General features: G+C 39.8%; 1 protein-coding gene across 1 annotated transcript; it reads right to left on the bottom strand.

The window, feature by feature from the left end:
- Positions 1-26,246, bottom strand: UBA6 (ubiquitin-like modifier activating enzyme 6). The gene is made up of 32 exons (XM_009872799.1): positions 26,194-26,246; positions 24,627-24,721; positions 23,761-23,789; positions 22,903-22,997; positions 22,296-22,407; positions 21,112-21,192; positions 20,449-20,571; positions 18,573-18,696; positions 17,492-17,595; positions 16,633-16,695; positions 15,391-15,467; positions 14,680-14,746; positions 14,109-14,252; positions 13,357-13,424; positions 13,006-13,084; positions 12,717-12,797; positions 12,270-12,347; positions 10,186-10,367; positions 9,838-9,943; positions 8,729-8,818; positions 8,538-8,618; positions 7,903-8,031; positions 6,913-6,964; positions 6,745-6,808; positions 5,868-5,937; positions 5,125-5,196; positions 4,005-4,122; positions 3,240-3,433; positions 2,472-2,599; positions 1,581-1,668; positions 1,133-1,227; positions 1-592 (listed from the first exon to the last, which is right to left on the bottom strand). Exons 1-32 carry the CDS (start codon positions 26,232-26,234, stop codon positions 457-459), a joined length of 3,066 nt encoding a protein of 1,021 aa, XP_009871101.1. The 5' UTR covers positions 26,235-26,246; the 3' UTR covers positions 1-456.

Below are 26,246 nucleotides of genomic sequence, written 5' to 3'. Positions count from 1 at the left end.
ATGGCAAGAATTAAATTCTTGAGAATTAAGTAACATATGAAATGTGTTTGAGATGTTATTAGAACACCGAGAGTATCATAAAATGGCAGTTTCCTCATCTTTTGACACTCTTCCCTAAGCAGCGCTTAATTTGCACATGGGGACTATTTGTTAGGTTCACCATTCTTGCTTTCTTCAGCTCCCCACAAATGAAGAGAAATCTTGTTTTTAAGGTAAGGACTGTACTGGACATTCCATCTCACAGAGTGACCTCCTCTGAGCAAACAGGTGTGAGGAAAAGGAGAGCAGATGAAACATAAATCCAGTTTGTCTTCAGTGCAAAGCCACTGATTTTCACCATTTGTTTTAATTAAGGCTTCATCAAAAAGAAACATATAGTACCATCTTTAATAAGCTGAAAATTAGCACACTGCTTTTAGAACAAGTGGCCCAGGAGTGACTTTTGTGTCTCTACCATCAATTGTCTTCTTGAACAAAATAGTATCTCACTGGTGGCCCTGGCAAGTCTTCCTCTCCATCAGTCTCTGGAGCAAATGATACTGTCAAATCCACATACTTCTTATCAGCTGATGGTTTCACAAGCTTTTGCATCCTACAAGGAAATAACAAACAGTTTGTTAACACACCAGATTGGCAGGGGGAACTTGGGGCCAGACTAAGGCGAATTTCACTGCCAGCAACAAAGCCAACATTCTAGAAACCAGATTAAAATGGAGTGTAAGGCAGCTTTTAATTTTGACACAAAAGCTGTTTCTCCACCTGAGGTACAGCAAATGGTATTCCATTTTCTTGACAGACTTAGCCCATTAGTGAGCTATTACATTGTTCACTAACAAGTGCTCAGCACAAAAAAAAAAAAAAAGAGAAAATGGCCAGTTTTGGATAGGACTCCTCACTGATGTAATTTCTCTTTGACATCCTACTGAGGCATAAGGCAAAGCTAACTTTCTCTGCAGGATTTTGGTCAGTGATAATCCAGTCTACCAGGAAGAAATTTCCTTCTTCCCAAGTATTAATGACTAGCAACTATTGTGAGAAATCAGTGCTGTCAGACATGTCCTTAAGATACAACCAGCGAACATAATTTGTACGTTCACTCACATCCCTCAATCCATTTTCCAGTTACACTTACGTGAGCTTTAATCTTTTATTATGACCTGGCATCACAGGAACATACAGCATTTTGACTCCCTGTACAACCATAGTTGGTTCAATCCCATATTTCTCCTGGAATTCAAAAATTAAAACTTATTAAAGGACAAATTATTAAAGGCAAAAGCCAGCGGATACTCCTACTGCTAATAATTATTCAGAACCACAGGATCTCAACCAGAAAACCTGCTAATGCGTGGGCATCAACAGAAATTTTATTAAAATAAATTTAAGCCAATCAAATTAACAAATAATTTGAAAATAGGCTTGGATGCGTTTACTTAAGAGACATTCCCATTGACAGTAATCCTTTCTAAGTTGATTTTAAAAAACAAAGAACACCCAGCCCACAAAAAAACACAAACCAACCATCAAACCCAAGAAAAGCCTTTCCTCTTATCTTGTATTAACCCAGTACAATAACTTACTCTGACAGCATTTATGAAGTCCAGCAGAGTAAAATCCTCTTTCCCATAAATTGTCCACCTGTCCCAGATTGTAAACGATATTCCATTTCTGTTTTAAAAAGAGAAAAGTTGTTTGTTACTTTAGAATGTGAACTCAGGCACCTCCTTCAAACATGTAGTGAAGAACTGCTATGTCTTCTAGCAATGTGCTCTTTTATCTCGAGCAAAAATCTCTTCCCTCTCTGCAGTCATTTCTCCAGCTCTTTGGCCTGACTAAGCACAAGACACACCGAAGACTCTGAGTAAACATGGTGTCTGGTAATGAACTTACTGAGTTTCCAGACCTACTGAGAAACAGTTCATGTATTGACTAAGACGCAGAAGTGTGTCCATTCTATGCAGGCAGGATGTTCTTTAATAGCCACATCTCACATCTAACTCAGCTAGATTTTTCAAGTCTCACTACCAACAGCTTCCACTGAAAACAAGATTAAACCCTTAAACCCGCTATTCTTAAAATCAAGGCATGAGACTATGTGCTGCATTTTCCGAACAGGAAGTTCTTGAGCAATGCATTATGGAACACCCTTGGCGACACTAAGAATATCACTTATGCCTTTAGCAGTACGTAAGTAAATGGATACTAAGAAGTTGATAGCAAGCACTAAGTGATTAATGATCTTCCAAGTTTAAAGAACAACAAAAGTAACCCTGAATATCTATAACAAATAAATAATTGGAGTATGACCATGAAGCATAGGTTCCTTCATAGCTCTGCTGTGTGAGCACATAAAGCCTTAATCTGGTTATCTGGATTTAATAACTGTACAAACTTCACACTTGCTGTAACAGGCTCACCAAGCTCAACTACCAGGTTTCTAAATACCAACCTTCTGACATTCTCCTTCCTACCTGATTTCCGTTCTTCTCACTTCAGCAGTTTCAGTGAAGACCATGATGGGAATGGCTAGGTTCAGAAAACAGTTCTTGTACGCATCAGCTTGGTAGCCACCCACAACTTTGATAAGTTCCAGTGCAACCTGCAGTAAATAAGAATCCCACACTTCCATGAGACCAAACACAGGTTTTAGGTATTCTAGTATCAGCACTAGTTTAGTTAAGACACCAGCAATGACAGAGTAAATAGTTAACAAGATCAGCCCTTGTCCAATCGGCAGAGTAAAGCACATCTGGAAATGCAGCCCAATATGCCACAGAAATAAATTCTGTTACTGCTAATGAAAATATTTAAAACATTCAGAAGTGTTCCTAATGTAGGACTCTTCCAAAATTGTTTCATTCAAGATACCTCCATAAAGCATGCAGTTCTGTTGAGGTGCGTGGATATCAATTACTACAGAACAGATCCTTTTGCTCTTGGCAGTGGCACCCTGATGCAAGTTAGAGTTATTTGCCAAACCAAACCAAAATGCTGATCTCCAACGCCTCTTTCTGGTCAGCAAATCAGAAACAAAAGCACCAAGGGCTTACCATACCTAGAACCAAGATTGACCTTTTGTACTGGTACATGAGAAAATAAGATTATTAAGCATGAAAAAAAAACATTTCTTTAACGAACCTCTGTCAGGGTAGTGTTAACATCCAGACAACAGTGGTTTTAGGCAACGAACAGCAAGAGAAAGAAATAGGCATTTTAAGCATTTTAAAAAACATACTCACCAGCCCTGATACTGCGGCAGTAGCTGTTGCAATTGCAGGAATAATCTTCCCAGCAATGCGCTTTGTTTTGAACCGATCTGCTGGCTTGATGTTGTACATATTGGCTCGCAAGTTTGATGCTGCTGTTATGAAATCTATGTGCCCATTACTATCGTCATCTTTTTCGAATGAGATGGGCTTCATTTGCAAGTCATCTGCTCATGAGGAAAAAGAAAAAAAGAAAGAGAGAGCAAAAGATATTATTAGAAAACTGAAGATGTCCTACACATAAGTTACAGGGAACTGAAACCTTAACAAATTAAAAATTTTGCACTCTGGAGCTTGGTGCCTTGCTTTCAACTTGCTTTCTCATGGTGGAAGCAGAAACCTCTCCACTGATACCAGTTGTTAAAAGTGAGCAATGAAAGAAACATCAACAGAGCTCTATAATTTTATTTTCCTTGCAACATGAGGAACTGATTTTGAACAGTCCTATGGATGTTTCTTATACATGCTACCTCTTTATAGCTCTACCCCTGTGAAAATTCCCTCTATAAGCCTTGTTCACCATGGACTTGGTAGTAGAAATCTCAGAAATACAAACGCATAGGGTAACATCAAAAAATAAGGACAGTTATCTGCACAGCACTTTAGAAAGCTTTTGGTATTGTCTATCTGCTTCTTGTAGAATTACAGAACTGCTTTATCTGAAGACCTGAATGTTATACTACTGGCAGTGCAACTGCAAGATGTCACTAAGCTATGAAGCTAATTTGCACTACTCACTTTCCAGAGCTTCATTGGATAGTATAGACTTCTCCAGCTGGAAAATAGCATTTCTTTCATCCTCACTGCTGACTGGAATATGATCCGGTTTTCTTGCAGTTTCATCAGTCTGTACAACCTGCAAATGTGTGCAGCACTTGAGTAATAAAACACACGAACTTTGCACAGCAGTGGGAAGTGTACTAGATCTCCTATCCTTCCTGTAGTCTTTCCTCCTCAGTTCAAGAGACTTAAGACTCACAGGAGCAAGTGCAGGCAAGGGACACAAAGATCATTAAATGACTGGAGGAAGGGGGTACAGGCACAAATTGAAGCATGTGAAGTTCCATAAGAAACGTACAAAAAATACTTCAAAGAAAAGAGACAAATAAAAAAACCCAACCAAAACTGTGAGGGTGATTGAACATTGGCACAGGTAGCAGAGAGAGGCTGTGGAGTCTCCATCCTCGCTCCTTGACCTGCTCTAGCTGTCCCTGCTTGAACAAGAGCATTAGACTTGGTGGTCTCTAGAGTTCCTTTCCAACCTCAACCGTTCTGCAATTCCAAGTCAAAAATATTGATTTTTGTCCCACAAGGCAAGCATTCATGAGACAAGTGTTAACAAGAGACAAGAAAATATGAACACACCCTGGAACATTGGCCGATTTTAAATGATGACAAATGCCAGCCACTGCACAGCAACACTTAAGCTGTTTTGAACATAAAAGCAATGACGCTTCCTTTATATTAACTAGAAGGAAATAACAAATCGACACTAGTCTTGGATTGCTTCAAAAGTTGCTTGTAAAGTAAAGTTCTACTACTTTTATTCAAATAGTATAGACTCATATAATCTTTAAAAAAGCTTAAATATTTACAATCCCACTCATACATGGAAAATGATGCTACCACAGAGAACTTGTGAAAGGCAAAAACCCCTCATGTCTTGCATTTAGCAGCTGGTACCTGGATACTTTAGCTTTACCTAGCTAAAGCAGCCCCGTATGCCACACTCTTGTTTCCTCAAAACATATCTTAATTTGTGTTTATTTCTAATCAGCACCAATGCAAGAAGTAGTTGGAGACGTGGGACAGTGTTTGTGGATTTTAATTTTTTCTTTAATCTAAATATCATACTTACTTTGTTTGAAGGTCTGAACTCTGGTACCTTCACAGCTGAAACAATCTTCAGAATAGTTTCCTCTGACAAATCCTGTTAGAGTTTCGAAGAAAAACAATTTAAACTCACATCAACTCAAAAAGGCCCCCACAAAAACACTGTATATCCGGTAGAATTTCAAAGAATATCGAAACAAAAAAATCCTGCAAATATTCAATGTTGTGTCAGCGAAATATCATCACTGAGATGCCAAGTGACATTTCAGTTGCCACAGTGAACCAGAGTGGTGTCAAGTGCCTAGCACTTGAAAACTGAACAGAACTGAAGTGTAAACAACTTAGACAAAGATCCAATTAGAAAAGATGAAAGGTAACAAGAAAAACAAAGGATAAGCCACACAGAGGCTGCGAATAGCAAAAGAATAACACTCCCAGCCCATAGCTTAGGTATTTAATTTAAAAAAAAAAAATGCCTTAAAGAGATCTTTGTTCAGTTAAGTTACTATATTGCACAGGAAATCGGTCCTCAAAATAAGAATTCCCAAGTTCAGTGCTAACAGAAAATACCCAATACACATTTCTTCCCCGTGCTAGGGCTTTAAAGAAAGATGACTAAATGTAAGCAGCTGCCGGACAGCCGGTGCTGAGGGATAGGCTACTTTAAGAACCACAGTAATCAGTTCTTTGAAAGAACTGGCAACTGAACCAAAACTGAACTTGTTCATCCAAACAACATGATGGGGACACTGTCACAGTTTGGGTTACCTGTTCTGTGAAAGGAACACAGTACACCGTTGCGAAGAGTTTTGCTGCGCTCACAATGAAACCATAGTGCCTGAAGAAAAGAGGAAGATAATGATTTTTTAATTGGTTGACTTTTTACTTCAGTTGATCAAAGGTCTGTATTAATGCTCAAAGAGGTTTTGAAAATTTCCACCCTTCAGCACACAAAGTAAAAAACAGTGACAGATTTTGAGGGACTCTGAAGTCCTCCCCCAAACCAAGAAAACTTAGACAAGTGAAGAGTTATTTAATGAAAAATACATTTCTTTAACCTCTGCAGTCAAGAAAACTACAAACACGTGGCATCAAAGTCATAATAAAAAGCTTCACCTCAGAAATACTTTGATATTGGCCATGATCTCAGTTTTCACCCAAACTAAAACCTGCCATCTGGACAGTTTCTCAAATCAGGTGTAGATTTTTAATCATCTGTAATACCCAAGCCATCTAGATCAGACTCAAACTGTATAAAGAAAAGGGTCTGCTCTATGTATTTTTAGGCAGCCAATTTAATCTGGCACATCCTGCTTTTCAAGATGTGAACCGATGGGAGCAGGGGTGTACAGCAGCAATGGCTCAGTAATTCTGCGGTCACACAATAAATGAAACTGGTTGTTTAAAGCCATTTCACACTAGATGTTGTCAGAGCTTCCCACAGCACCCTCCAGTCTCAGGTCAGTGAAATTACCTGCCGTGAAAGTATTAGCTCACCAAATCTGCCACAGTTTAAGACTATGTGCTAGCAACTATCAGTCCCCAGCCAACTTCTAGTGCTATAAAGGCCCTGCTCTGCACTTTGTGCTGCAGGGTGAGTGTTCCAGAATGCTAGAAGATGCATCAGTGGCAGCAGCATACTTACAAAGGATCACTAAATTCAAACTTCATTGGGAAAGGTGGCCTCTTTGGTGACTGCCAAAACAAACCTGTTAAGAAGACAGACAAGATGAAATCCTAAGCAATCGGGAACAGCAAACACAGGACATGTGCCACAGCTTCACAAGAAGCGCAAAGCGGCACTGGTACTTACTTCCGTCTTTTAGTCGTGTATCAAGGGGAAACGAATGAAGGAGCTGAAGGGCCTAGAGGAAGAGTCAGAGCAGCTTCAGTAATTTGTCACATACAGATTAACAGGACCTCGCTAAATCAAGGCTCCTTTTCAGTAGTAATCTAGAGTCTTGATAAAGCTCTTAAGACACTCCAATAAGTACCTGAAGTAATTTTAAGAGTTACGAAAATCTAAGACACTTGCGTCAAGATGAAGAGCTCACAGACACAAGTACTGCTAGACAGTGACTTGCCCATTCATTCACAAGACAAAGGTGACATCACCTCATCGTCCAAAGTCCAAGCAAGACACTTAATCCAACAAGCAAAGTGTTCCCCCCACCCTGTCGTCACTGATTTGCAATTAGCAATTCAGTATTTCCTCTGGTGCTTTCCTATGCATGTATACCCTATGTTTGTTAACACACAACATCAACATCTCATCTTTACTACAAAATACCCATACGCTTTAAGCAACACTGTGGACCAGATTCTCAGAATGACTGGCTCTTCTCTCAACCATCCTTCCTGTGATATTTTTGAGAAAATCAGGGATATAAAGATGAGTTCGGTAACAGTTTAGTGGGTGAAACAAAAAGCCACTGTCCTTTTAATGAAGACATCTGATACCACGTTGCTCTGGAAAAACACAATACCGAGTCAGCTGGAAAAATGCTAAGAAAACTGCATGAAGACCACTGAACAGAGCCACTAGGAATGCTGGGAAAAAGGTTGGACTTGATGACCCTGGAGGTCCTTTCCAACCATAATGATTCTGTGAGTTAATAAACCAGATTTAAAAGCACCACAGTAGAAAAAGGAAGGGATGCAGCATTTGTAAGTTTCAAATACAGTTGGTTATATATGAAGAAGAGATGGAAGTGAGTGCAAAGACTCACCTAGCCATTATGGCTACCAAGTTTTCTAAAATCCTCATCAGTTTAGCGCCACTTCATTTCCAAGTCTTACCCACCTTATGGCTAAAATACTTCTCAAATTTTACTCTTGCTAGTTCCACACATTGGGTCCAACTTCGAGGTCTTCTACTGAGTGTTTTAATAACATGAAAACAGCCTTCTAAGCTCTCCCCTGATTTTATTCTCTAGATAGAGAAGGAAATATGAAAATGTTAAAACAGAAAAGCTTCCTCCCAATCCAGCTAAACAGTAAATACGTTTTTTAGTAAGTTACAGGTGAAAGGAAACAAAAGGTCACTTTGTGAAATACTACCCTTTCCGTGATCCTCTCCCCTAGGTTCTCCCCAGGTGGTGAGGTCTACTTGATTTATTTCCACCTGGTCCTATGGACCATAAGCCATTACAGACTCACAAGAATAGTCATTAAGCTTTTAAGTCTAATTATTACATAGTTGAATTCACATGAAACTAAGTCCTTCCTCGAGAAGCAGCCCACACGTCAGACTTTGGCACTTCAGTATGAGAAGCACCAGAAATACTGTTCCTGTGAAAGATCAGCTAATGTCTTAGCCAAATAAGGCTTTTGGAATAAAGTCAGAAAACTACCGAAATCTCACTGAACTTAAATAAAAACAAAATCCATAAAGCATTAATTTAAAACCTGTATTTTACCCTGGCAACATTCCCATACCTGTAAAACGTCTTCAGCAGAGGGATAGGTTTGCCAGAATTTGTTAAACAATGAAGGCTTGTGAGAAAATGAACTTTCAAACTAGAAAATAGAAAGAACAAACACGGCATTTTGCAAGAAGTATATCAGATCCTCCACCCTCCCAAATACACGTTAAGTTATGCTGAATGCCAACAAGCTTATTCCCTTACCTTATCTCTTGCCCACTGTATTGTATGCTCAATGGCAGCTGGGAAAGACTTCAAGGTGCAAAAAGGTATTTCTTCTTCTGGTGGATCCCGCTGTAATTAAGAAGATTTGCGTGTAAATGCAGGCTTATTAAAGTTTATTGCTAATAATAGCACCAAGGATTTCTAGACTATACAAATTTCAAACTCCACTGCTATAAGATACAAGGTGGGTTACTTACGCTTAGAACACAATTTGTTTTACAAACACTAACATATCACTTCCTATTTACGAAGAATAGTCTAAACTCAAAATTGGAAAGCAAAACTGAACTCTAAATCACAAATAGCAAAAGAAATTGCCAGCCAGCTTTTCCCAAACGTGCAGTTCACCTTTACATACACTCTCAAAGTGAAATACAGCCTTTCAGTCAAGGCCAGAAAGATTTCTTTGTGGACCCCAGCAAGACCACAAAGATGCTCAAAATCCTGTCTTTCTGTCCATGTGGCACCATTTCATCATATTCTTGACCAGTGAATTTCTATCTTGTAAAGGCAATTTCACAAAAACCGGAACAGAGGGATACTGCAAGAGTTTGAAGGTTCATCTTCCCCTTCCCTATTCCAACAGGACTGTTACATAGGCCTGTAGAAACTAATTCCTACCACAGAGGGTTGTGTTTCTCCTACCTGCCTGGGGAGGTGATATTCACCAACAACAGGCAAAAGCAGTTCTGAGAAAAAAACCTCACAAGTACATAACCAGTTTGTAATACCATTGCTTGACTAGATTAGAAGGGAGTTTTCCAGCAAAAAGACGAGTCAGTCCCTTGGAAATGCATCAGAATTAAGATTTTTTCCAAAGCTTTTGTTCCATGGTTCTTCTAGTGGCTTTTAGCTACTGGTCCAGGTGTAATCACCAGCTACACAGCAGATGCAGTATCTCCAGTCTGCTCAAATTTTATTTGCTGTGAGCTCTTCAGAAACCAACGAAGTAATTATTTGCTAATAGTACTGCTCTTCAGCAACTGAAGTAAGCCACTTATTTTTGACAGATACATAAACGATTACAGAATTGGAGTGACATGAGAGGACTAGCTACAGAAGGTAAATGATGGTCTCAAAATACTTACGTGACTATTATAGGACTCTGTCAGATGAGGCACAATAACTTCTGTGTGTCCTTTCGTTCCCATAGTTCCAGAGTCTATAAGAGGACGCAGGTTTGCTACACAACGACTGACATGGAAAGACAGACTATCAGAATAGAGCGTAATCACTACACTCTTGCCTTGCAGACATTACCAGAGCATAACCAGAATTGACTCTCAGCCCTTACAGAAAAGTGGAAAGTTTACACCAAACTTAGCGAAAGAGGTTAAGTAAGAGCTATTAAGAACAGAATAAGAGGATTAAGAACAGAAAAGCAGAGTTCACATAAGAACGTGAAAATGAACTCCCACTTCCTTTCCACAACTTACCTATCAATGTATCTCCTTGCTTCAACATTGTCCAAAGCGGTGACAATCACATCTTGCTTGGTATAGAATTCATCACTGTAAGTGTTCTCAGTGGCTGGACAAACTTTATTAATATATGAGTCAATCTTTAAGTAAGGATTGATATTCAGAGTTGCTTCTGCTGCAGTATAGCTTTTAGGTTTCTGAAAGTATAAATACACATATATTCCACAATACTGAGGAAAAGAACTGCTGAGACACAGAAGTATCAACTTCACCTGCTGATCAGACAAAAACTCACCAACAGAAGTGTTAGTACACAAAATATACGATGAAGGAAATTCTTGAATCATATAGCTCCCTCAATAATAAATGTCTCAATCTAATTTTTAGTTTTCTTTAAAGTAGCCTGTCAGAGACCATAAGGTGAAAGTGCTTCAACAGTGTAGCAGAAGTGTATTGAGTAACTGAAACTGATGCCACGTGCTTCTGGGAGACTCTCTCTTGCACAGTCCGTGCCTTTTCAGAACTGAAACTGAGCACAGCCACCTGCCTGGTGCTTGCCCCTGCTTGTGCAGAGCTGACTCAGCACCCTTCTGAGCCATCTGCCCCATCCATGCTCCAGCCCTACCGAGAGAGGGAAGGGTAATTCCCTATCTGAGGCTCTCACCACCCACCAGACCGATTTCAGGAAAATTCCTAAAGGTGAAGGGAGCATGCTCAGTAATTTTTCCACAAGGAGGGAAGCAAACACAGCCCAGTGGGGCAGGGACTGGAATGTCTGAAAGGCAATAGCCCCTTGCCCACCATGGAAGCGTTGCCAAGCGTGTGTCATCGTCATGTGGGATCCAAGGGTGGAGAGAACTCTTTCTCTCTTTCTCTTCCTCTCTTTCTTCTTTGAATGTGGAAAGGTTATCCACAGCAAGGCCCGTTGACACAAGTGGTTCTCTGATGCGAGCACTAAGCGGGCAACTGAGACCCATCATTGTGAGCTACTCAGATTCGCTGTTGTGAATAAACAGAAGTGATGGTAGGATCTTTGGTATCCTTAATCCTGTTCACCCTAATCCTGGCCTGGGAAACTGGGAATCTGAGTCCTTGTCCTGGAAGTTCCAGACACGACAGTACTGCCTCTCACGCTCTCAAAGTCTCATAAGAAAGGAGCAGTTCACGACTGTCAGAGGATAAACCTGTTAGTTATTGTGACTATGTCTATGCAGCATGGCCAAACACCTGTGAATAATCACATCACTGCAAGGCATTCCACATGAAGCCAATTTTGGAAGCTAAACTGAAACAGATTTCTTAATCTACCTGACACTTCTAGCCAGGCTACATTCAATTATCTAGGGATCAGCACTTACAACAGCGGAACTCAAGACAGTGTGGCTTCTGAAACCTTGCAGAGTTCACCTTCCATTTATCTATCCATCCAGAAGGTAAGCTGTTCCCAGATTTGCCAAGACATAAACAGGAGATAGAAAATTCAGCTGCTGGGGTTTGGGCAGAGGAATACTTTTTCCCCATTCCTGTCAAGATCTAAGTCACCTTTTTTATTGTGCTGTGCTTGCAAGCACTCGGATATTCCCTCTGCTTCTAAGGAATTAACAGTTTCTGTATCACACATTTACTACAGATACATTTATTTTTTTTGCCAAGCTATTTACCAGATTAATCAACACTGAATTAAGCCAGAGAATAGCAACTTCAGACAAGTTCCATTAGCAGTAGCTCTTCCATTGAGAATATTTCTGCCAGTGCTGTCTATTTTTTGTTGTCTCATTCTCCCTGAATTTTGACGGTACAGTAAAGCATTTCTGACATATTAACCCACGGCAGTTCCTGATGCAACACAGCATTTCTCATCTGATACTCAAGTTCAGGCTATCACATTGGCCAAAGACACCAGTACAATTTTACTTAACTGATATTTGTGATAGGTTGGACACCAACGTAGTTCCAGGTATTGTTTTAAAATATACTGGATTCCATTACAGACTTTTCTGGACAGAAGTATATACACTCACAGGTTCAGGTCTCGGTGGGGACACAGGACAGGGAAACAGAACAATAGTGCAGAAAAGGTACTGAACAAGAAGGCCTACCTGTATGTGATGAGGTCGAAAAAGAAACTGCCGGTTCAGGTTGGATTTCTCTATCAAGTCTGGATCTGTAATTGTAACCTAAGTCAGAAGGGGCAAAAGCGACAGCTAAAGTTACGATTTAAATATAGCACTGAGCAATAATCTTGATGAATCTCTACAGGAACTTGTCAAAACAAAGGACTCCTCTTGGTATCCGCTGTGGCTAACGGCTCTGCCTATACTGGTTGATCAAATTTTGTTCTAAAATCAAAATGCAGCAGGACTGCTCCAAGTGTGTGCTCTGCTTCTAACTGCACACCCCTTCCACTCTATGCTGAGGCCACTCTACTCTCTGTGTGGATGTCAACCTGCAATAAGGTTTAGACCTCTAATGTTTTTAAGCAGTCTGATTATCTAGTTACTCCTTTTATTTTTTAATAAGCAAAGTGAGGTTAGCAGGTGACTTACCAATCCTTTGTCTTGCCCAGTACCGACACCAAGAAGTGCAAAGTTTTTTAGCATTTCACAGCCTATCGCTCCACAGCCAACCTAAAGAAAATTACACTTTTAGAGTCAGAAATGTAAGTGAAAACCATGAAGATAAGTCTAACAGACAAGTCCCACTACAATTTTGGACCGATCCCAATTCCACAGGGATACACACAATCAAGGCTGCACTCGTTACTCTGAGGACAGTGGACGTTAACTGTATTGACAAAGCATTTGCAAAAAGTGCTACGGTGTTAGTCATACTCACCAAGAAAACATTCAAATCATGCAGCTTCTGGCACAGAGAGTCTCCAATACAAGCCCTCAGGGCATCATACCTATCTCCCCTATGCAGGCACAGGAGACAAAACCAGAAGACTAGTAAGTTCCCATTTACCACAGTAGCATCACTGATGCCAGACTGCACTTTGACATGAACTAAGAACATCAGATCGAGTAATTCTCTGTTCTTTCTAGGCTCAAAGAGGCCACACATCCTCAATCCCAAACCTGTCCCTCCAGCAAATTGCACTGAACTAACTTTAAAAGACATCATCTGTGCCTGCTTGTGACTTAGATGTGAACACTGCATAAACCAGGAGGCTGTAGTTACACTTACCGTGGGAGAAATTCTTCAGAGCCCATCTTTTCTAAAGGTGATACAATGTCTAACATATCTATATAAAGCTGTAAAAAAAAAAAAAAAAAACCCACAAGAAAAAAAAACCTGTGAAAAGCATTCCTGTTACTGATGTTTAAAAAAAAAACAACAAAGCAAACATTTTCTATGTAAAACAGTGTCTAGAAATTTAGAAACACTAAATTTTAACTGCCAGTGGAAGACTGTACAGCATTCAGTTCCCTACAGTTCACAATTTTAGTAGACAGGAAAAAGCATCTGGACACAGGGGGAAGAAAAGCTCACCAAAACATGAGCTACAGGCTTTTGACTTCTGGCAGGCATGTTACGCCTCCAGATTAGACTGTGAAACTTTTAAATCTAACTTTATTCTGACATTTATCCTGAGAGCACGAAAGCACTGCTCTTATGTCCAGTAGCTTAATCTGGCATCTGGACTCTCATCACACCTTTGCAGCCATGCACTGACAGGCCAGTGTTATCCCTGCTTGGGGAAGACAAAAGACTGTAATGTCTGAACACCAAATATGAAAATTTTAACTAACACTGGCTGCACTTTTATTGTACACATAAAAACATTATACTTTTTCCCAAATTCACTCACAAGTCGTCTTTTTTTTCTCCCCTTACAGAAGTTGTTCGGGCTATTTTGATCATACAGCATTTATGCACAACCACACATTCATGACATCACTGTCAAAATAAAGATACAAAACTCAAGAGAGCCTTACCCACTGCTGCAACGGGGAAAATTTTCCTGTTACTGCTTTCAAGACTTCCTGGCTGGCAACACCACCTACTGCTGCAGCCAGAGGAGCTAGAAATCCCTGAGCGGTTCTAGAGAGCCATTTCACTACATCTCCATTCACCTGAGGCTGAAAAGTAAGAGATAATAAAAACAGATTGATCCCTTCACTTGGAGCAAGTCAGTGCCTGATCGTTTCAACATTATTGTTCTTCAGCAAAAAGACAGAAAAATTATTTCACTCTGACTAGCAAAAAGGTTTCCCGCCAAGACAGATCCGCTGTATACCTGTACTTTTAATGCGCATTTATCTAAAAACTGGATTCACATAGTCATTTATCTAAACCCAGGATGCAGCCTTCATGTCAGGCAAATATTTGGTTGAACCTGTGCTGAAACACCATTCTGTTTCCTCACATGGCCTTCAGAAAGCCATCTGATCCAGCTAAAGATGGACACAAGGACCAGAACAAGGACCAACAACTAAAGCATGACCTTCAAGCAAGTAAACAAGGCACATTAAAAATTACTCATAATGATGATGGTTCCTTACTCACTTTGCTTTCCAGTGTTTCACTTACAGACATGGCTATTTTCAACATTTCTTCAGCATCTTGAATGCATCTAGACACCAGGGTAGAAACAATAACAATCACTTAAATATTCCAGAGAAACACAATCAACGGACAAAAAAAAGCACTGGGTACAGCAGGAAGACTTTGGAAATAATATGTTGGCTTTAACAGTGAGCATTAAAGATGCACTTGTAAATGTTACAGTTAGCTTAAGAACAGGAGTCTCAGTGGAGAAGCCCATGTACAAGTCCAGTCTTAAGATTTATACTTTATAAGGAGTTCCATCTCCTTTAACTGAAAATTATGCACTTCAAGAACTACAGCTGGAAAAAAATACTAAAAATGAAAACCAAATCCTTCAGACTTTTTTTTTTAAATCCATAAGCTACAGGGCAATTCAGGAATCACTGAAACAACTTTTCCATGTTAACCCCACAACATCAAAAACCTGAAACAGAGAAGGACTTCCTCCAGACGTATCTTCTGTCTACCTGTGCCCAGAAAGGGAAAAATCCTATTACAAACCCAGACACACATTAGGTAACATTTTTTATCTAGATTTCAACTTCTCACTTCTATGTTGTCTACTAACTACCACACAGACCAGGCATGCTGCTGCACCCAGAATCTACTACAACAAACGGAGAGATGCGTGTGATTCAGGGCTTCACAACCACAGAACCGCTGCGTTACCCAATGTTCGGTCTGCGACCAAAGTTCTCCTCGAAGTGGTTCAAGGCAAGCATGGCAACGTGGATCTGCAAAGGTGCCTGTTAAGACAACAACAGCTGCTGATCAGTTACAAACTCGAGAAAACTGAAGGAAACAAAAGCAACTATTTGAACTCCTCTGTTACCATTTCACTTCCTTGTCACTTAACCATACTGCTCCAGAAAAGTCTTTAAATAGCATTAAATGTGAATCTGAAATACCTTACACTAATGTTTTTACAAACTGGGATCATAAAGTATTACTCAGTAGTAATGCAATATCCTCCATACACATTCCAGCGACTACTTCAACTAAGGCCAACTAAAGAGTCCCCAAAAGAATTTAGTGCTGAAATTGGAAAATGTGGTAATCATCTTAAAATGCATTGCATTTTGCCAAATATCAATACCAAAGCCCAGTATTAAGGGCCTCAAGTACAAAATCTGAACAGGTAAGTCACACCTTACGTTATCAAACACACATACACACAAAAAAAATCATTAGATCAACATTTTTACTTTAAGATTTGAATGAGCCTGAGACTTACACGCCTTGCCCGTCCATAATACTTAGCTAAAATTGTGTTAGAGGCAAATATTGCTAGCTTCCTCTCAATTTTAAAAATACCTCCAAATGATCTTTTCAAAATAAAAACTATTGTTACACTGTCAACTCTAGTTTCCAGCCAACCTATGATCACCATTTTATGATTATCCCAGCTTTGATGTCAATGTGATTTTTTTCAACTAAACAGAATTAAACACAGGAAAAATCACTGTGTTGCTTGCAATATTTACACTTTCATGAAGTAAAGGCTTATCAGAACTCAAGATTTTAAGCAGCACAGGTGGCTGAGTGATGTACTTACAATATAGTTTGTGTAAATTACAGATAACAAGTCAAGTCTACATACGGATAACACGTCTACATACGGATAACACGTCTACATACGGATAACACGTCTACATACGGATAACACGTCTACATACGGATAACACGTCTACATACGGATAACACGTCTACATACGGATAACAAGTCAATCTAAACCATTCTCTGTGAACACCCAAAATGATACCTCACTTATTTCATGCTTTAAACTTGTATTTAATTACAAAGGAAGAGAATTAGGAAATTGTCCTATTCTGCACATAAAAGCAAACATTATGTTCCACGTAGTTTTAACATTAAATCACATGTGCCCAAAATCCCCACATGTGAATTACCTCAGGCTTGCTAAAATCCGCAATGAGGCATAATGGTTTTGTCATCTGCTTCTCCAGCCGTTCCTGGACAAATAAAATTCATGGTAACAACACACACACTTATGGACACAACAGTCGTTGCTACCTGACAAAACAACGGTCTTCCTGGAGAGACACAAATATCCTTTCTTACCAGCATTGCTACTACTCCCACCATTATAAATGCCACACAAGATGCGTAAAATAACAATCTACTGCTAGTTCTGTCAATGAAAAATGGCCAGAGAGATGTTGCAGAGTCTAGTGGCAAGACCCATCTCAACCTTCTCTGAGGTTAGCAACCTCAGATTTTCCTAGGCAACTGCCTGTTTGCTTGTAGAACTTCCCCAGTCAGGAAGAACAGGAAGCTACAGCTTCACAGGGACAAGATACTGAGCTGTGCCTTCTCCTACAAGAAGCAGCTGGTCCCCACTCCTGGATTTTTAGAAGAATGTTTGAGGGCAGTCAGAATCTACTTTCTGCACGACCAGAAAGGCACTCAGCACCACGTAGCTCACAACCCCTTTTATAAAAACTCATCCAACTCTCTCTTCTTCTTAGAAGGCCACCACGAAAACATGTATTTGTAGACCTTCATGGAGTCCCCAGCAGTAGAGGGACAGACTGCTCATAAATTACTTTTCTTCCCCCCCTACACTGGCAGGTAACATTGAAGGATTTCCTGTTCTCTACAGTTTAGTAAATCTTTATTCGTTATTCTTACCCAATAAAATTGATGTAAACCCAAATCACGGGCAACCAAATCATGCATCTGCTGAACTCTGCTTCCAGTGCTTAGACTTAACGCTGAAGAACTTGGTTACATCAAGCACACACTTACAAAGTAAAACATCTTGGGCGTCTTCACTTGGACCGCTATGCCTCCATGTAAGTAAGGCTCCATATCTGATGTATCGCCAATGCTGAAGGAATAAGGCGACACCACTGAAAAGAGAAGAAACAGTGGCTGATAATTAAAAGCATCACTGGATGCTACAATTCTGTACACAACAAAGTGAAGGTTTGCCAGTGCTTTTTCTGCTGTAATTTTGTAGTGTGCAACCTTGCTTTGAAAGCATAAATACAGCTGATTCTCCTAACAGGATTGTCCCTCTCTGCCAGTTTCTGGGCTAAAGTATTAGTTTCACATGATCTATTACGAAATAAGCTTTTTAAAGTGGCAGCAGATTTAACAAGAATTCTGATGACCACAGCTCTGCACAGAAATGAAATCACTCTCGGTTTTATTTAGACTGTGCACAGCAGTGTCCAGTATACTGCTCAGAGCAGGATTTTAGCCCCAAGACTACAACAACTGGCAATCAAAAAGGGCAGCTGGAGCATTTAAGTCACATTTTTCCTCTTATACCATAAAAGCATCACTCAGATAAAGAAGACACAAAAAATGTTAATTCACGACAAACTGAAACTAAAAGCTAGGTAAACATAAATCACGAGAATCACTTATAAAACATGCTTAGAAACAGACCGATGTCAATGCATCCCTGTACACTTCAAGTGTCACCGAAAAAAACCCCTAAAACCACACAGCAAAGTGACACACGAAGTGGTTGCTAATTTAGTCCAAAATTTTGACAGAAGCCCAGGCATCACTGGACCCTCCAAAAAACAAAACAGTCTCATCAGCAGCCTAGTGATGGTAAGCTCAAAAACTGCTAACTAGTTTCCACTGAGTTTCCACCGCTCCTTGAGCAGCAGAATGAGCTTGGAAAGACTTTACTAAATGGAAATGAAGTCACGATAACGCTAGGAAGATATCTGCACAAGAATGACATTTATGGGGCAAGCTCACTGGAGGTCTGCACAACCCAGCACTCCTCTTGCTACAGTAACCAATGCTACAGTGAGCTAAGCCAGGCAAAAAAATTAATAACTTGCAAATGAAGTCAGCAACAGTTTACCTGTTATTTGGTGTGTGGATCCATTCAAGCATGTCATTCCATTAACTTCTCGAAAGGTTAAAAATTGTCCTGTTTCAAGCCTGTGCGGATGATTTTCAAGGCAAGTGACAATGCCAGGATTTGACTGAAAGAGCAATTGACAAAGTTAGCAAGAAGAGTCTTGTGTAAGAGTCACACTTTATCGTAGACACATGGCTTTTTGTCTGTTGAAAGTGCAGCATCTCTTACTTTTAGCACCTCAATTCTGCCACCAGTTATCTATGCTAACTTTTTCAGTCCTGTCATTTTCAGCTTAATAATTTTCATAATGGACTCTCTCATTTTTACCTTTCGCAGTTCTCAGTATGTTGCCAAACTGTATTTGCTGGTTTTTAGTGGTTAAATTCACTGTTCTGCTCTGAAGTAGCAGCACATTTTTCTTTTTCCAAACCAAAAATAAAGTACACGTACAAAGAAATTTCACAGACATTAACAAATAAAAGTCTTGTGAATGGTCCTTATTACCCCATCTTTCCTTTCCATGTGATCACCTTAAAAAGGACTCCCAGAAGACATTCTTGAAAGATAGGAAGCTTACAAAGCTGAACATCCTTAGACACAGGAAAGCCACAGCCTCAGGTGGATCACAAACAAGCTTACACCTGCAGGAATTCGGGCCAAGATCTCATCCTGTTACAGGATTGTCCTGCCAACCTCCCATACACACAGAGACTCCTCTGCAGTCTGAGGACAACTCATCGAGACCTTGCTGTGCAGCTCAGGCTGTAACACAGCAGATCTGCAAGGAAGTCTGGCCTGTAAGTCTCCTGCCATCCCGTCCCAAGCTCCCAATTTTAGAAATATTTCAGCTGAGTAGCATAAAACTTATAGTGGACTGCATTCTCTACAGTCTTCTCTACAGCATGGAGAACAGCAAATGAGATGACCAGAGAAAATTCTTCTCTGATTTAAGGACAGAATGCCACCTTCAACTTGTCCACAGGACAAGAACAGCCACTCAAGGGTGGTTTTGGTACTGAGTTGTAATTCTGGTCAACTTTGAACTTCAGAGAGTGGAGGCAAGATACAGTTAAACTCCTTATGCAATTAACAAAACCAACCAAGTCATCCACTCCCTTTTAAAGATACCAAAGCACAGGCTACCCAAATCATCATAATGTAAGCTTATTCTGATGAAACCCAACTTGCTATACGACCCCTTCTAGTTTGGTTAGTATATCCACCTAGGCTGGAGATATGACAAAAGAATTCCTACTGAATGAGTGAGGTTATAGTCTGGACTTCCAGAGTTGAGAGAAGAGGCTAAAACAATTTCCATTTATAATCCAAGATCAAATGGACATCCTCTCTAACATTCTGCACTGGAAGTATCAGCAATAATACCCTCTTCTCATCACTTCTGCTTTGGCAGGTTAAACCAAACCCTTAAATTCCTTTTCAAAACAAGCTCTCAATCCCCTTGATCATTCCAGCAGTCTTTCTGTATATGTGCTGCACTTTCTCATAAAAAAGAGCTATTTTCACACCTATTTCAGGGCTTTCTTAGAAGACTTAATCTATTTCCATACCAAGGCTATGTCGTCTTCTCTCTACATTTTCTCTCCTCTTCCCTCCACCCCTCAAAAAAAAAGACTCAACACTGTGATGTTACATTCTAAGTACTGTTCAGGAGACATCAGTAAGCTCTGCAATGTGAACACATTATCACTGCCTGGTTTTGATCGAGACAAGAACAAAGTAACTGTTTTCCTCTGCTATACTGCCAATTTTCAAGTGCTTAGCAGGCTGCTGAAGTGAAACCCTCTGTTTGGTCACACAGTCAATAACAAGTAATTATAAAAAAAGTTAAAGCAGCACGATGACTTCTATCCCTTACTTGTGTTATATTTGAAATGAATATCTCCTTGGGCTCCTCTCCCGTTGTATCCAGCACTTCAAATTCATCACCAAAGTCACAAAACAAACGTGAACATATTCCATAAACGTCTGCACTGATGAACTACAAGAGCAAGTAAAAATCATGGTTATTCCTAAAACATCACAAACCAAAGGAAGGACCTCTCACATTCAACCTCGCCCAAAGCGAGAAGATTTAACTTCTACAGGGGAAACTTGTCACATGCATCCAGGGTACTGAGTACAGTATTTATGATAGATTTCCAACATGCATGAGCATTTCTGAACCCCTACGCAGAAAACGGGAATGACACTAATACACAGTGAAATACTGCCATTTCTACTACTTTTACATTCTGTTTCAGCATGTTCTTTCAGAACAATGAAAACTATTTCTTTAACAGATTTATTTTTTTTCTTTAAAGAATCAAACTATGGTTACCTGGGCTGCTATCTAGGTAACACCAGACACATGTCTAAAGTAGCATCACTGCACTCCCAAAACTCATACTACTCTGTCAACGTGCTATCTGCAAAGAATTATGTAGCTCATAACCAGCTTTCCCAATTTCCAGATAGAAAATGGTAGAGGTCCAGAATGCTCATTGTCCAAATATTCAAGAGTTTAATTTTTTTCTACTACCTTAATAGGTGGCTGTTGAGTGTGACAGAAGTCATTAATCTTCTTCTGCAGCAACAGACTGACTTCGGTCACTATGACACACTATGAACAAGAACAGAAAATAATCTAAGATACCGAAAGCATCAACATCTATGAGGCTATGGAAAAAACAGGAGAACACTAAGTTACACAGGTGTCCCGATTCCCTTCCCCACATGTACCAGAGAAAGCAGTCTTGAGTCAGTTTTCTTATTACACATTAGAACAGATGGGTTAATGCTTCACAAGTTCTGGAAACAAGACAAGCCAGAGCAGGAACAGCAAATTTTTACTTTTTTTTTTTTTAAATACTGCAGCTGTGAAATTCAAACCAGAATACTTACGAAAGCAGTTATGGATAATCTCATAGAAAATGTACATCTTGAATATTAAGATTAAAGTTAGCAAAGTAAATACAAATTATATTCATCAACATACACCAAGAAGTCTGCACAAGCTTCAAGTGCTGGTGCTCCACAAACTGCAGTCATACAATTTCTGCAAGCATCCTTTTAAAGTTTAGGATTGTAAAGCATATGTACTGGGTTGTAAAGCATATGCACTGCATTCTATTCAGTTATACATGGCTTATTATAGCTGGGAGAAAGTTGATGAGCTCGGGTATAACCAATAGCCACACTGCAGAAGTTTCCAGCTCAAACTGAGCCACACACACAGGCAGAGGGGAGCTGACTGAACAACTGAAATCATCCACACTCCACCACAGAGGAGCTTATGTTTCATTAGACACATACATACATTCATCCATAAATGATCTTTCTAATTATATGGCCTGAGTTTCTACTGCCTGGAACACAGCACACAGAATTTATGCAGAACATCTGTGCTATGTAGCTGCAAAAAAAGGTCAGTTTCACCTCTGAACAAAAACAACAACAAAAAAAAGGTATGGCAATCCCATTTAACTATTAATTGTAAGAGTAAACTCCATGCTAAGTGTCATAAGAAAGTGCCACTGTTTCAGCCTCGCAAAAAACAAGCACGACCATTTTACCATTAGTCCAAATACAAGACCTACTTCTTTCCTTATATCATCTTAAAAGATGCTTTAAAGTTTGTTTTCATTTTATTTACTTATATAAAAAACCCCAGAGTTGTTCGCTCTGAGCAAAATACCACATACAACTGCTTTAAGAGCGCCATACCTGGTACTGCTTCAGAAAAGACAAATCTGTGGTTTCATCTAGCGGCACAGTTGACGCTGCTACACAGACATACGGATTGAGTTCTGCAATACGATGAAGTGTGGCCTCAGCCCTGGAAGAACAGCAACCATAGAGTTCCTTATGCATCTACAAAATTGCATTTCCCATGCAGAATTTCATATCACACGTGCCCCTGTGAGAGTCCCTTAGGCAGTCTCTTGGCAATAATCACCAACTCATTCACACTTCTAGCAGAGGTCTGAGGAAAACAGCTCTGTCCAATACACGGTGGGACTCACTGTGGTTCAGTGTTGTGACTGTTTTCTAGTCTGAGAAAGCCCAGGGTAGAAATGTGCCCTGGCCCCCTCTGTTAAATCTACATTACAAGCTCCCAGCTGCAGGAAGCGAGATGTTTGACACAGAACTCCACTTTCAACCTAGACTTCCCCTAATACCTACCCGGGCATCATAATCAAAGTCACTAAATCCAGAGAAAGGGTTTAACAAGCATCTGATATCTATTAGCAGCTCTTGTTATTCTCGCCACTGATGAAACTGCTGCTCCCAGTCAAGTTCAGTCCCCTGTCACTCCAAAGGCTTCACCAACCTGTTCCTTTGACTGGTAATATCATCTTCGTGGATGAAGAAGTTGATCCCCAAATCCCATTTGGTGCACTGCTTGGTGTCATGAACTGTAAGAGCCTAAGAAAGTTTGGCAAAAAGCATTTATTGGAAAAAGCTTACATTGTCATAGCACCCAAAAGGATGGATTAAGCCCCACATAAATCGCTTGATGACTACCACTGCAGAAGATTCAACTGTATCAGGTATAAAAACAAGCTCCTCCAACCTCTTTTCCAAGAAAATTTTTACTGTTTGAGAGACAGAAACACATTTGCAATACACATTTCATTAAGCATTTTCCTCCCAGCTTGCAGTGATGAGAGTATTTAAATACTGAGGATGATTTTTGCCACACTGCAATTAAGGGGCAATTGCAATCTGTAAATTAACGGACTCCCAAAATTACAGACAAGGGTTTTTTGATTGACAGTAGTTTTAAAAGGCGTCTCTCTAATAAAATTAATCCCAGCAGCACAAAAGCAGTTGTTGGATTAAAACAGGCAACCGTTCTAACACCTACACAAAAGGATTCTGATGGATGACAGGATAACATATTTTGAATAGTTTGGCTTCTGAGTTTATACCATTCCATTTACAAAAGGATTCAATGTCTGAGCAGCAGCTGCCTAAAATATTACATGAGGTATTTCAGAGTGCAATGGACATTAACGTGAGACTCCGACCACACCAGCAGAACACTCAGATTATTAAAAGTTTGTACCCCTTGGTCCTCAAATATTTTTCAATTCTTCTACTGAAAGACAGTTGCAGAAACTTAAAATTAGTTCGCTAGTAGTGTTGCTCACTCAAGAATACCCAACAACAGAACTGTTTTACATACCTTCACCCCAGCCAGAATTATATTTTTGGCTGAAATAAAAAAAAAAAAGAGAGAGATATCTTGCAAATCTGTAGCTGAACAGTTACGTGGGTGGACAATAACAGCATGTCATTGCTAAGAACTTCACAGCTTAATGCTTTGTTCTCTTTTACATTTGGCTCAAGCATTTGACAGCACCACTGAAAGCAGAATAACACGATCGAGGTTAACAAGGCTCTCTGCATTTGTCATTTGTCAGCTGATCATCCCACAAGCACGATTACAGAGACGCTAATGACAATGAACTGCAAAACCCCGTGACTCTGTTCTGCTATCTGGTGCAGGGTACCATCAAAGCCAACTGAAAGGGTAACACCCCAGGTAAGAGCTAGCCACAGCAAGTCTTGCTCAAGACAAGTAAGGGAAATTGTTAAGGAGTCTCTTGCACCAGGGCCATTACATATTTTTCACCAAATTACATCTGTTCTCCTCCCTCCCACCTCCCCGTTTCCGACATGGGGATAATTTGAGCTATAGCTGTTCCCATATCATGCTCACTGATACTGATGCCTAAAAGAATAACTTTTATTATCCACCCTCGACATCTTCACCCAAGACACAAGAGTCTGGGTAAAGCAATGTGGCGTGTGGAATCACATTTTAAAGCAAAAATCAAAGTAATTCAAAGTTGTTCTAGTAAAAAGCTTACTAGAGAACATCCAGGATCTTTCCTGCACCTGCTATGTTACTCATATGCATCACATACATATAAATTCACTCAAACATCTCAGACATACTTATTATGTCTAAAATAAGTTTTACAAGTATTCTGGGTCAGTATGTCTACATACATCTGTGTCTGCTTAAATAAGTGTTAACTAACTTACCAATCTCCACACCAAGACCACCTATACCACTCAGGAAGACGTGGGACTGAGCCATCTTCTGCATTGCCGTGTCTCCGAGAACGTACCTCTGGCGACTACAGCAAAGATAAATTCAGATCACAACAAGATACAAATAAAGTCAAGGGCATGTGAAAGCAAGTCAAGAATTCCCAATCACTTCCAAAAAAAGTTCAAATATTTGCACTTATTCAATCATCCCCAACAGTTTCTGGTCTGCAGTACCAAGTTTTGCAGCTGAATGTGTGTCACTAGTGACATGTGCACAGTCCTATTTACCACTTCAACAAGCAACTGAGGACATAACACACGTGTACCTGAACTGAAGAGTGCTTTTGGAAATAAGTGTAAATCAAATGTAATATTTGTACTCACAATCCAAATACTGGAATGCATTTAGTACAGGCCTTTCCTGTGCCACGTTTTAGAGAAGAGAAACAACTTTTTATTTTACATGAGTGTAAAATCTGCTCAGGATACTAGTTTTTTGGAATGAACTGCTGAAGACAGAAGGAAGCCAAAGAATTTTGTTACTCTCAGAAATCTTCAGTCCAGAGGGTGTAGCAGCTTCTGTAATCAGATCCTGAGCTCTGAGGGAAAGACTCTTAGTTTCCAACTACACAATCAAGCCATTCTAAATACCACCTTTTCCACTAAGGAAAAGCATGACTTTCATAAGATTAGTGCCAAAAGGTGAAATGACAGGAAGCACTGTGCTGAATTAAAAAGAAGCCTCATTTGTTAGGCATACAGGTGATTCTTTGGGGTTTTGTTTGTTTGGGTTGTGGGGGTTTTTTTTAATATATAAAGAAGCTTTTCATCCCACCACGTTCTTCCAGAGATACCATTTGTTCCAGTACAGGTTCTCTGAACTACTGCCATGCCAAGTAATCTCAAGCCACTCCCAGATGACAAACTAAAACAAAAATATACCAGCACTAACCCCCTAACACCCTGAAGTCTGGAGAATAACAGAGATACTGATGATGTTCACAGGGACAGAGAAGATGGCAATAAATGAAATTATGAAGGGGATAAATCACATAATGTCTAAAGAGAAGGTAAAAGGAAGGTACTGAAAGAAGATGAGGAACAAGGAAGAGACAAATGTGTACTTTATCAAAGTGGAAACAAGCCAAAGGCAGAAAGAAGTACTATTCCCGTTTCCCAAAAAGCACATATCATTGATACTACTGGAACTTTGTACAAATCCACAGCATCTACCTATGCTTTTTACCGGTCAAATACTAATAAAAGTCAGAAAACACGTTATGAGACCAATAAAGGAGTAGTTTTACAGGAAGATGAGTTGTATCATCAATTCAACCAGTTCTCACCGCTAACTTGGCAAGAAGTGGGTTCTGTTTCACTTGCTGAACACCCTGGGGTTTTTGCCTTACATAAGGACGGACACAGCAGCAAAAAAGCACACATCTTTAACAAACCAAAAGCAGACAGTATTTTCAAGCCCGTTCTTTCACATTACTGCATATAAACGTAAGTGATGCTGAAAAGTCAAGAGCAACACTTAAAAATCAGATAGTCTTACCTATACAAAGCATCATCAATTTCCATAGAGTCCGCTGCCATGATGCAATGTGA

Source organism: Apaloderma vittatum, unplaced genomic scaffold, assembly GCF_000703405.1.
Source record: "Apaloderma vittatum isolate BGI_N311 unplaced genomic scaffold, ASM70340v1 scaffold37877, whole genome shotgun sequence".
Taxonomy (NCBI): domain Eukaryota; kingdom Metazoa; phylum Chordata; class Aves; order Trogoniformes; family Trogonidae; genus Apaloderma; species Apaloderma vittatum.
Note: the sequence above shows the minus strand (reverse complement) of the source record. Positions and strands in the feature narration are given on the sequence as shown.

Bases quoted from the DNA above. Each gene is read 5' to 3' on its own strand.
- UBA6 (XM_009872799.1), bottom strand. From the start codon at position 26,234: ATGGCAGCGGACTCTATGGAAATTGATGATGCTTTGTATAG. The intron at 5,197-5,867 runs GTAACCCAAACT...AAACTCTAACAG, and splicing joins GTGTTCCTTTCACAGAACAG to GATTTGTCAGAGGAAACTAT. The intron at 1,228-1,580 runs GTAAGTTATTGT...TTTGAATTCCAG, and splicing joins ACTTCATAAATGCTGTCAGA to GAGAAATATGGGATTGAACC.